We start from the raw sequence: 13,004 nt of genomic DNA, 5'->3' as shown, positions 1-13,004 counted from the left end.
TCTAGTTTTGATTTACATTTGGTTGAGTTGTCAGCTAACGTGAATTCAATGTGAAATCAAACAGTCACAATGGTAATGATATAGGTAGAAATGTGGCTGAAAATATTCAAAATTTCCAGACGTTGATGACTTCATTTAAATCCAATCAGTTTTCCATTTTGATTCAATGTCAGCACATTGACTTTTAGGTGTTGAAATGACGTGGAAACAACATTGATTCAACGTCAGCACATTGACTTTTAGGTGTTGAAATGACGTGGAAACAATGTTGATTCAACATCAGCACATCTACTTTTAGGTGTTGAAATGACGTGGAAACAACGTTGATTCAACATCATCACATTGACTTTTAGGTGTTGAAATGACGTGGGAACAATGTTGATTCAACAAGTTTTTGCCCAGTGGGTGACTTCTCAAGTGGGTTTGAACAGCTGAATAGCAGCTCTAAGAAATCCAAGCTTTCAATACCGGCACTCTGAAAAAACACTGTCATCCAAGGATCTGCTCCATCCTTACGGCTAAGCCATGTTTGGTTCTGTTTTGTTTACTTAGCTTAAGTTTGCTTCTGTTCTATGGTAAGAATTTGATTCCTTCTTTCTCAGGGATTTTTGGACATGAACTTCACTGAGTTCCAGAAGAGTGGTGCCAACGTCACCGGGTTCCAACTAATGAACTACTCAGACGAAAATGTCAGCAAGGTCATAGAGGAGTGGGTGGACTTTGACAGCAAAGACCTTAAACTACCCAAGAGAAGACTGAAGGTATGATCAAACTGTCTCAGAGATCTTTCCATTCATGTTCTCAAGATTCCAATAATGTTGCCTCCTCGGATTTGTCCTCTTAGTACACAGGAGCCCTCACATACGACGGAGTGAGCGTCATGGCAACCGCCTTTCAGAACCTCCGGAAGCAACGTATTGACATCTCCCGGCGAGGCAACGCTGGCGAGTGTCTGGCCAACCCACCAGCTCCCTGGGGCCAGGGTATCGACATCCAGAGAGCCCTACAGCAGGTAGGCAGATAGCACCACTCACTCCACAGCCACAGAGAATAGAAGGACTAGGCTTCAAACTCAACGCTAGCTGCACAGGCAATTAATCATGTATGACTATGAGAAATACTGTACAATAGAAAACAATACAAGCTAAAATTAAGTACTATTGTGTTAAACCCTCAGTTAAATGCAAACTTGTGAGCTATATGTACAGTAATCCTTAAATAGTTATCTTGTGACCTGTAGAATTGTAGGATTTCAAATATTATGTTAGATATCATGCTATGTCAAAACAACCAGCTGGTAATATTGGAATCCTGAAATAACAATCTTGTGTTTTTGAGATAGGAAAAGGACATTTTTGCAGTTTTTGCTCCTAGCTATAATATAATCATACAGTATTGTATAAAAAATATATTATATCGGTGGTAGGCAACTGTAACGGTTCTCTTGTGGTGAAGGAGAGTCGGACCAAAATGCGGCGTGTAGATTGCGATCCATGTTTAATAAACAAACGTAAAACACGAATCAATACAAACACTACAAAACAAAGAACGTAACGAAAACCGAAACAGCCTATACTGGTGTAAACTAACACAGAGACAGGAACAAGGACACTAAGGACAATCACCCACAAAACACTCAAAGAATATGGCTGCCTAAATATGGTTCCCAATCAGAGACAATAATAAACACCTGCCTCTGTTTGAGAACCACTTCAGACAGCCATAGACTTAACTAGAACACCCCACTAAGCTACAATCCCAATACATACACACCACATACAAAAACCAATGCCACACCCTGGCCTGACCAAATAAATGAAGATAAACACAAAATACTTCGACCAGGGCGTGACAGCAAAAGGCGGCCCGCAGGCCAAAACTCGGCCATCAAGTGATTATTTTTGGGGCTCACCAAAGTTTTTAGTAAAAAAAAATATATATATATATATAGGATTTTAGCTTTTGGTAAAAAAGGACTGATAAATCACCAGGAAATCACTAAAATTGAGTTTAATTTAGGAAATCTGTTCCCAAGTATTCCCACCAAAATAAAAAGGAGACGTTAGAATCTCTTTTCCCCCAACCATCCGCTCAGACAAAAATCTTCCCGCAGCTGAATCTATTTGCCTACCCTTGTATTAGGTGTTGATTTCTTTGCGTACTGTAGCAACTTAAAACGAGTTGAGCGTTTCTCAGATTCCAGGTTGCACAGATACAGGTCTCAGAGAGTTAACAGTTCTTCACACCAATCCTGGTCCATATCTGGTTTTTCCTACAGGTTCGAATTGAGGGCTTGACTGGACATGTCCAGTTTAACGAGAAAGGCCATCGGACCAACTACACGGTCAGCGTCATGGAGCTGAGCCCGAGTGGACCGCTGAAGGTGAACTGGGACTTGTCCATAACCTCTAGAATTATCAATCAACCTCTTTTTATCCTCCTCAGGGGAAATATGTTGTGTTAGATAGTTAGGTCGGATACTGTATGACACTTGACCTTATACCAGTAGGGGTAATTCATCAGAGAACATCACCCTCAATGGACTCATCATCTCAACTGTAATTGTCTGGACACATTGTTTTCATCTTAACTACAAATCCTTTTTTAAGACGCTTTGTTAAAAAAACCCTGGAGCCAAATTGAACCCCTGGAGCCAAATTGAACCACTGGAGCCAAATTGAACCACTGGAACCAAATTGAACCCCTGGATCCAAATTGAACCACTGGAGCCAAATTGAACCACTGGAGCCAAATTGAACCCCTGGAGCCAAAGTGAACCACTGGAGCCAAATTGAACCACTAGAGCCAAATTGAACCCCTGGAGCCAAATTGAACCACTGGAGACAAATTGAACCCCTGGAGACAAATTGAACCACTGGAGCAAAATTGGCTTTGCAAAAAATGAATGTCCAATGTTCACATCATACCAGTATGTGACATATTTGTTTTCATAGTGCAGTTGTAGGATTTTCATATTATTTATTCATATCCGAAGAATTTGTTTGTCAATCAGAAAATTAATTTCCCTAGCTCTTCGAGTTTCTAATATATCAATATATATTTAATTTGGGAAAATGCACAGCATATCAGAGTAAATGAGCCCAGCAAAAAAATAATCGTCCCTTTTTCAGGACTCTGTCTTTCAAAGATAGTTAGTAAAAATCCCGCTCCAGAGTACAGGCCTCGGTGTAACGCATCCGAATATCACATTACACCGAGGCCTGTACTCTGGAGCGGGATCGATGGAGGGTGGAGGTGGAGGGTCCATCATGGTCTGGGGCGGTGTGTCCCAGCATCATTCCTTCGGTCCTGTCTGGTCCAGTAATGGTGGGTTTGTACCCATAGGTGACGTTGTTGCTGGTGTTGTCTGGTGAGGACCTGCCTTACAACAGGCCTACAAGCCCTCATTCCAGCTTCTCTCAGCCTATTGCGGACAGTCTGAGCACTGATGGAGGGATTGTGTGTTCCTGGTGTAACTCGGGCAGTTGTTGTTGTCATCCTGTACCTGTCCCCCAGGTGTGATATTCGGATGTATTACACCGAGGTCCGGGAACTCTGGAGCGGGATCGATGGAGGGTCGAGGTGGAGGGTCCATCATGGTCTGGGGCGGTGTGTCCCAGCATCATCGGACTGAGCTTGCTGTCATTGCAGGGAATCTCAAAGCTGTGCGTTACAGGGAAGACATAATCCTCCCTCATGTGGTCCCCTTCCTGCAGGCTCACCCTGACAGGACCCTCCAGCATGACAATGCCACCAGCCATACTGCACGTTCTGTGTATGATTTTCTGCAAGACAGGAATGTCAGTGTTCTGCCATGGCCAGCGACTAGCCCGGATCTCAATCCCATTGAGCACGTCTGGGATCTGTTGGATCGGAGGGTGAGGGCTAGGGCCATTCCCCCCAGAAATGTCCGGGAACTTGCAGTTGTCTTGGTGGAAGAGTGGGGTAACATCTCACAGCAAGAACTGGGAAATCTGGTACAGTCCATGAGGAGGAGATCCACTGCAGTACTTAATGCAGCTGGTGGCCACACCAGATACTGACTGTTACTTTTGATTTTGACCCCCCCCTTTGTTCAGGGACACATTATTCCATTTCTGTTAGTCACACGTCTGTGGAACATGTTCAGTTTATGTCTCAGTTGTTGAATTTTGTTATGTTCATACAAATATTTATACACGTTAAGTTTGCTGAAAATAAATGCAGTTGACAGTGAGAGGACATTTCTTTTTTTGCTGAGTTTACATGAATGCAACCAGCTATAGCACAGTGATCTTGCATACTGTATTTGGAGCAAATTCCTCGTATCATTTGGCATGCAAGGTATTTGTACATAAAGATGACACTCTTTAATGTTATCACCGACACAGTCTTACAACCTGAGAGTAAGATAAGCTGGCCCTGACGTACGGTAGGAGGTGTTGGTTATCACTGAGTGTAGCGTAAGGACTAGCTATAGGATTAGCTATATGAGTTAATGGATGTTCTTATACCCAAACAAAGAGGTGTAATGGGTTTGCACTCAAAAAAATATATTGCATAAAGCTTACTTCATCATTCAATTTTTTTTCTCACTGCGTCAGGGATAGTTTCGTCTTTACAGCCTTCTTTAGTGTTTAGGTACAACATTCTGTAATTCAAAACAGCATTTGTAGGGAACAGAAGATGGGTAGCAGGTGGTTGTAATCAGGGTTGCCACTCATCTGCCAATCAGGGATGTGGCTTTTCTGGTCTACCTGTATACAGTCTAGTCATAAAAAAAGATACACTTATAGGGTAATTATAGGGTATGGAAGCGGACACAAAGCACAACTCACAAATCAATCGCCCCAGGTGTCCGCCCGCCTAAATACATCACATCAATTGATGAGATAGCCCACCACAAAGAACATCAAGCAAAGCTGTTCATAAATATTCAGGGCCCTCATAAACGATATGCTAAATCTGATATGGACAGTGTTCTTATGCCCACGCTACGTGTGTGTAGACTAATTGTGCTTCATAAAGCCAGTGATATTAATATGTCTTACACTATAAATAAAAGTGTATGATTTCCTCGTATGTGTGTGTTGATAGACTGTACTCTTTCTGACTGTAGGTGGGCTACTGGAACGAGAATGAGAACTATGTGAACACAGCGGTATACACACCGGTGGTTGAAGAGTTCTTCGGACTGCAAAACAGGACCTACATAGTGACCAGTATCCTTGTGAGTCTCACTAGAATGAATGAATTACATTTTATTGTCGTGTCAAATCGGCAGTTGCCTAATGGGATTAATTGATACATAAACAAACATTACAATAATTCACTGTGATAATTTAAGTAATACTTCTTCTTCTAGCTTAACTGATAGGCTCAATGTTTGGATGCTGATAATGGGTTTCACTGACGAAAAAAGGACAATTGTTTGAGGCTGTTTTTGATATGGCTATACTGGAAAATAGGGATTTTTAGGTTGGATTCACACAGGGATAGAAATTAGTGGCAACTATCCCAGAAAAAAATGGACAGTGAATTTATTTTAACTTTTCATATCCAAACGGCAGGGTTTATATTTCGTACAGCACATTCATCCATCTAAGCAATCCCTAAAATGGGCTATCATTACCAGTGGGTCAAGTCATCTACATGAGGGAGGGAAGGGGAGAGAGAGAAAACGATAGAGAGAGGTAGAGAGTAAGGGATGGGGAGAGAGAGAGAGGGAGAGGGAAAGAGTAAGGGATGTGGAGAGAGAGGGAGAGTAAGGGATGGGGAGGGAGAGGGAGAGAGAGGGCAAGAGAGGTAGAGGGAGAGGGAGAGAGTAAGGGATGGGGAGAGAGAGAGAGGGAGAGGGAAAGAGTAAGGGATGAGGAGAGAGAGGGAGAGTAAGGGATGGGGAGGGAGAGGGAGAGAGAGGGCAAGAGAGGGAGAGGGAGAGAGAGGGAGAGAGTAAGGGATGGGGAGAGAGAGGGAGAGTAAGGGATGGGGAGGGAGAGAGAGAGAGAGAGAGGGAGAGCGCAAGAGAGGGAGAGGGAGAGAGTAAGGGATGGGAGAGAGAGAAAAAGAGAGAGAGGGAGGGAGAGCGCAAGAGAGGGAGAGAGTAAGGGATGGGGAGAGAGAGGGAGAGTAAGGGATGGGGAGGGAGAGAGAGAGAGGGAGAGTGCAAGAGAGAGAGAGGGAGAGAGTAAGGGATGGGGAGCGAGAGGGAGAGTAAGGGATGGGGAGGGAGAGAGAGAGAGAGAGAGAGGGAGAGTGCAAGAGAGGGAGAGGGAGAGAGTAAGGGATGGGGAGCGAGAGAGAGAGAGGGAGAGCGCAAGAGAGGGAGAGCACAAGAGAGGGAGAGAGTAAGGGATGGGGAGAGAGAGAAAAAGAGAGAGAGGGAGAGAGTAATGGATGGAGAGAGAGAGAGAGGGAGAGCGCAAGAGAGGGAGAGGGAGAGAGTAAGGAATGGGGAGCGAGAGGGAGAGTAATGGATGGGGAGGGAGAGAAAGAGAGGGAGAGTAAGGGACGGGGAGGGAGAGAGAGAGAGGGAGAGTAAGGGATGGGGATGGAGAGAGAGAGAGGGAGAGTAAGGGATGGGGAGGGAGAGAGAGAGAGGGAGAGTAAGGGGACTGGGGAGGGAGAGAGTAATGGATGGAGAGAGAGAGAGAGAGGGAGAGCGCCAAGAGAGGGAGAGGGAGAGAGTAAGGGATGGGGAGAGAGAGGGAGAGTAAGGGATGGGGAGGGAGAGAGAGAGGGAGAGTAAGGGATGGGGAGGGAGAGAGAGAGAGGGAGAGTAAGGGATGGGGAGGGAGAGAGAGAGGGAGAGTAAGGGATGGGAGGGAGAGAGAGAGAGAGAGAGTAAGGGATGGGGAGGGAGAGAGAGAGGGAGAGTAAGGGATGGGGAGGGAGAGAGAGAGAGGGAGAGTAAGGGATGGGGAGGGAGAGAGAGAGAGGGAGAGTAAGGGATGGGGAGGGAGAGAGAGAGGGAGAGTAAGGGATGGGGAGGGAGAGAGGGAGAGTAAGGGATGGGGAGGGAGAGAGAGAGAGGGAGAGTAAGGGATGGGGAGGGAGAGAGAGAGGGAGAGTAAGGGATGGGGAGGGAGCGAGAGAGAGAGAGAGTAAGGGATGGTGAGGGAGAGAGTAAGGGATGGGGAGAGAGAGGGAGGGAGAGTAAGGGATGGGGAGGAGAGAGAGAGAGGGAGAGTAAGGGATGGGGAGGGAGAGAGAGAGAGAGAGAGTAAGGGATGGGGAGGGAGAGAGTAATGGATGGAGAGAGAGAGAGAGAGTAAGGGATGGGGAGGGAGAGAGTAAGGGATGGGGAGAGAGAGGGGAGAGAGAGTAAGGGATGGGAGGGAGAGAGTAATGGATGGAGAGAGAGAGAGAGAGAGAGAGAGAGAGAGAGAGAGAGAGAGAGAGAGAATAAGGGATGGGGAGGGAGAGAGAGAGAGAGAAAGAGGGAGAGTAAGGGATGGGGAGGGAGAGAGTAAGGGATGGGGAGGGAGAGGGAGAGAGAGAAAGAGGGAGAGTAAGGGATGGGGAGGGAGAGAGAGAGAGAGAAAGAGGGAGAGTAAGGGATGGGGAGGGAGAGAGTAAGGGATGGGGAGGGAGAGGGAGAGGGAGAGAGAGCCCTTGTGTGTCTCAAAATGCTTCTGGCTAAATCTGAACTCTGAAATACTGTCCTTGTGAAACTATCTCAGCCCCACTATTTCCCGATTGTACTCTATGTTGTGTTCACCTGTGGCCTGGCCATGAGGGCTGCTTTCACAGCAGCTCTGTTCTGCTTTAGCTGGAGGGTAGACCCAGAGCTCCACACAGCCCCTTTACAGTCATCCTGGCCTGGCCAGTCAGAAATAGCAGGAGTGCTGCTTGCCCATCAGATCTGAGTCACCCGACACTGAGGAGAAGGTGTGAGATTGTGTCCAGATCCCCGGGGGTAGCCACTTCCTCGCTATGAATAATGTCATTTGAAGGCCCCTTCGCATACACAAAGCAATTGACAGAAATTGATGTGAAGCCCCCATGGTTGTAAACAAGTTCATGTATTATACCGCACCATGTACACGTTTTTTATCCAGGGCCCCCTTTATAACATTAGAAAAATTTCACAAATGCCTTCCCAAATGTTATTCCGCTACCAAATATGTTTTATTATGGTCATTTATATGAACCCTCAATTTAATTATATTACTCTCTTTTACAGAAAGTGATTAGATCAATTGATAGCGACGGAGTATCAGTATACTTTCCAAGCAAAGTCAGATTTCTTTGACTCCTCAACTTTAGAAATGCGTAGCTCAGCTTCCGAATATCATAAAGACAAAGCAAAGTTATTCCCATATGCATCCGAGGGACTTTTTCCCTCTGGTGTTTTACCACTTGTTTCTAGCCCAAAGCATCACAGATTTATGCATAGTTTTAGATTACTATAAACAATTGCGACTTATAAAAAATAAAAACCTACGGTATGTACTTTTTTTTTACCCCTCAAATCAAGGAAAGTCCCTGGGAACCCCTAGAGGACATTGTCCCAGAGAAAACTGGACATGGCAAGTCCCTGGGAACCCCTAGAGGACATTGTCCCAGAGAAAACTGTACATGGAAAGTCCCTGGGAACCCCTAGAGTACATTGTCCCAGAGAAAACTGGACATGGAAAGTCCCTGGGAACCCCTAGAGTACATTGTCCCAGAGAAAACTGGACATGGCAAGTCCCTGGGAACCCCTAGAGTACATTGTCCCAGAGAAAACTGGACATGGCAAGTCCCTGGGAACCCCTAGAGTACATTGTCCCAGAGAAAGCTGGACAAGGAAAGCTTTATAAATGCCTCTTTTAAAAATGTGTGAAAAATGTATTGTGAATGCGTGCTGAGTGGAGGAAACCATGAAAAACAAACATCAATGTTGTCCTTCATGTTTCCTAGGAATCTCCATATGTGATGCTGAAGAAAAATCATGAGCAGCTGGTGGGGAACGATAAGTATGAGGGCTATTGTGTGGAGCTGGCCGCCGAGATCGCCAAGCATGTGGGCTATACTTATAAACTGGAGATCGTAGGGGATGGAAAGTACGGAGCCAGAGACGCTGAGTCCAAGATGTGGAACGGGATGGTGGGCGAGCTCGTTTATGGGGTTAGTAACCATCTCATGAACACACTGGGCAACTCACTAGGCTCTGAGAGAGGAGAAATGTGTTAATTGTACAGTCTCAGTCAACACAGCTGTCCATGGAATTCGGCCAATAGCAAGGACACATTTTGAATGCAACCACTTTCGGTTTATGTACTGTAGTAGCAGTAACCAAAATGTTGCAGATGTGGTACAGTATCTGTCGTTTATACAACGGGTGGGTCTAATCCTGAATGCTGATTGGTTAGAACCGCATTCCAGCCGGTGTCTATTCCACAAGTTACCACCAGCTAAATCTATGACGTTAAAATGCCTATTTACTCTGTTCCATCAGACTGTGCTGTCCACTGTCTCATCAGCCCAGCCAGGCAATTTATAGACTTCATCTTCACTATAAAAAGCATCTTGACATTATTTCACATTTCTTTTAGACTAACATGTAGTTTTCCAAGTACACACCATCTTTTATCTCAACCTTCACTCTAGCCTTTTCCCCCAGTCAATATTCAAGATTAAATATTCATACAGACACGACTTTAAGCCTTAGTCCAAACATAACAAATGCACGCAAAATACCTGTGCAATGATTTTGTTAGTGGCTGTTTGTCACATACTAAATACGTGAAAACAAATTCAATGTGGCCTTTAGTATAAACAATGTTTCCGTTGTGTTATTTTACAAGTCTGGAGCATATACATATCTGCATTGTACATTTGTACATTTGTACGTACATTTGTACATACATTTGTACATTTGTACATACATTTGTACATGCATTTGTACATTTGTACATACATTTGTACATACATTTGTACATACATTTGTACATTTGTACATACATTTGTACATACATTTGTATATTTGTACATACATTTGTAACATGTACATTTGTCATACATTTGTACATTTGTACATACATTTGTACATACATTTGTACATACATTTGTACATTTGTACATACATTTGTACATTTGTACATACATTTGTACATTTGTACATACATTTGTACATACATTTGTACATACATTTGTACATTTGTACATACATTTGTACATTTGTACATACATTTGTACATTTGCAACTGTAGCCAAAGGACATACTGCAGGGCTTATTTCATTCCAATATTATGTTGTTTTAGTTTTTTTACATACTTTCTTTGTGATAACAATAACATCGTGTTGGAGAAGTATTTCACAGCTTTACTTCAGAAAGGACGCAGCGTGTCCTTACAAGTTCTGAGATATATTCGGACAAAGGTCTATACCTCTCACTTGACATATCCAGCAGCTTCCTCAATGTCAAAACACAATTCAGATGGGCCTTGATAGGCTGCCAATGTTGAAGTGATAGTGTGACAAGTAGTCAAAAGCTGTTGTCTGGTAACCAAAGAATTGGGCAACAGGCAACAGATTGAGAACAGTACAGTATCTGGATTTGTATTCCAGGAAGGCTGTTATTGAAACGTCCCTAACAGAACTGTCACTTCTCATATCTTCCATTGTTCATGTGAATCATGTCAAAACACTATTTCTCTGCCCTCAGGAACTTGAGATGAAAGATACGCTCCTAGTTTGGTCTAGGGTACAGTAGAATATTTGTTCTGTCCTTACAATGACATAGGTGCTGGGTGGACTCAACCAAATCAAGTCTCGCTTGGAGGGTTTTTTATTTTTTTTCTCTCAGTGTTGTAAGCCTAATATTTCTTGAAAGGGATTCATAATTATTCATCTTGAAAAAGCTCAGTGTTTATGTTAGCTGGAGAGTGATTTTAGAAACTTGTCTTATGGGAACAGAGTTTACTATTACTGAGCCGTATACTAATCCTTGTGATTTACATTCCTTCACATCACCTTAAAGGGGCAATCTGCAGTTGTTACATCCATTTTTATTTATTTTTAACTTACGGACCCATTGATTCTTGAATAAAATTGCTTATTGATGCCTCATGAGCTTAGTTCAACTTTTGTACCCCATCAGAGCCCAAAATATAAGCTTGTTTTACTCTATTATTATAAACAAAGTAAATGTAAACAGACACCATATAGCCTCAAGGTTTAAACTAGAATTTGGTGTCGTGGATGGTAAGTCCTTGAATCGATAGCTCTGTCTATGAATTGAAAATGGTTACATTAATTTTTTTCTTTATTTAACTAGGCAAGTCAGTTAAGAACAATTTCTTATTTACAGTGACTGCCTACAGCAGCCAAACCTGGACGACGCTGGGCCAATTGTGCGCCTACCTATGGGACTCCTATGGGACTCCCAATCACAGCTGGTTGTGATACAGCCTTCGAGCACTGAGATGCAGTGCCTTAGACCGCTACGCCACTCAGGAGCCCTGGTTTCTTTATCCACATCAGCTTTTTACCAAAACAGGGGCTGGGACAATGCTTTGTTATTGTTGCAATTGCTGATTGCCCCTTTAAGGAAATGCTTTTGTCATATCCACTTGAAGTCTTTATAGCTGGAAGGACGATGGATTTCTGAGTGTAGGGATAATGTTTGAAGCACAAATACAGAGATGGATTTCTGAGTGTAGGGATAATGTTTGAAGGACAAATACAGACATGGATTTCTGAGTGTAGGGATAATGTTTGAAGAACAAATACAGACATGGATTTCTGAGTGTAGGGATAATGTTTGAAGGACAAATACAGAGATGGATTTCTGAGTGTAGGGATAATGTTTGAAGGACAAATACAGAGATGGATTTCTGAGTGTAGGGATAATGTTTGAAGGACAAATACAGACATGGATTTCTGAGTGTAGGGATAATGTTTGAGGCACAAATACAGACATGGATTTCTGAGTGTAGGGATAATGTTTGAAGGACAAATACAGAGATGGATTTCTGAGTGTAGGGATAATGTTGGTGAATGATACATTGAGGCAGAGATACATAGATGAACACGTAATTCTCTCCTTGACTCCTAGAAAGCAGATGTAGCAGTAGCCCCGTTGACCATCACCCTGGTGAGAGAGGAGGTGATCGACTTCTCCAAGCCTTTCATGTCTCTGGGCATCTCCATCATGATCAAGAAGCCCACCAAGTCAAAACCTGGAGTCTTCTCCTTCCTCGACCCACTGGCCTACGAGATCTGGATGTGCATCGTGTTTGCCTACATCGGTGTGAGCGTGGTTCTGTTCCTGGTCAGCCGCTTCAGCCCATACGAGTGGCAGGGGGACGACTCAGAGGGAGAGGAGGGCCAAGAGCAGCAGCAGAGACAGCAGTCGTTCAGTCCCAGGAGAGAGCCAGGACAGTCCCAGTCCCAACCGGGACAAAACCAGGGCCAAGGACAGGGCCAGTCCCAGTCCCAACCGGGACAAAACCAGGGCCAAGGACAGGGCCAGAGCCAGAGTGAGGGGCACACCAATGAGTTTGGGATATTCAACAGCTTGTGGTTCTCGCTGGGGGCCTTCATGCAGCAGGGCTGTGACATCTCGCCAAGGTAGGCACACCTTTTTTCGACCCCCCACTGTTACCTGTAATGTTTCCACTAACAACATCCTTTCACACTATAAAAGTCTCCCCACGGTGAAGACATGGAAGATGAGTCATCAGCAGAAAGGATACAGAGGCATCCTGCCGAACAGAACAGATCAGATCAGAAGACATCAGAACATATCAGAAAGAACAGATCAGAACAGCAGAAAAGAACAGAACAGAATAGAACAGATCAGATCAGAAGACATCAGAACATATCAGAAAAGAACCGATCAGAACAGCAGAAAAGATCAGAACAGATTAGAACAGATCAGAACAAAACAAGAGCAGACTTACTGACAGTATGACTGGACTGGGCCTTCAGGAGCCTGTGTTCTTATCACAACCCAAGACAGCAGTCATGGGGTGCAGGCCAGACCCTTGTCTGGCGTTCCCTAGGTCCAAGCCCAGCCCCAGGGTCCAGTCCAGGCT

The 13,004-nt window shown here is 44.2% G+C and overlaps 1 protein-coding gene across 3 annotated transcripts in view; it reads left to right on the top strand.

Annotated features, from left to right (window-relative positions):
* Window positions 1-13,004, top strand: part of gria1b (glutamate receptor, ionotropic, AMPA 1b) — a 114,678-nt gene that overhangs the window by 71,399 nt on the left and 30,275 nt on the right. For all 3 annotated transcript variants that reach the window (XM_020464358.2, XM_020464357.2, XM_031808424.1), the window contains exons 6-11: window positions 603-761; window positions 845-1,012; window positions 2,279-2,383; window positions 5,099-5,209; window positions 8,884-9,090; window positions 12,023-12,537. In XM_020464358.2, coding sequence (XP_020319947.1) covers window positions 603-761; window positions 845-1,012; window positions 2,279-2,383; window positions 5,099-5,209; window positions 8,884-9,090; window positions 12,023-12,537 — 1,265 coding nt within the window. The remainder of the gene's footprint in view (window positions 1-602; window positions 762-844; window positions 1,013-2,278; window positions 2,384-5,098; window positions 5,210-8,883; window positions 9,091-12,022; window positions 12,538-13,004) is intronic.

Source organism: Oncorhynchus kisutch, linkage group LG28 (assembly GCF_002021735.2).
Source record: "Oncorhynchus kisutch isolate 150728-3 linkage group LG28, Okis_V2, whole genome shotgun sequence".
In the NCBI taxonomy this organism is placed as follows: Eukaryota; Metazoa; Chordata; class Actinopteri; order Salmoniformes; family Salmonidae; genus Oncorhynchus; species Oncorhynchus kisutch.
The sequence above is the reverse complement of the archived record's forward strand: the minus strand, read 5'-3'. Positions and strand labels throughout refer to the sequence as shown.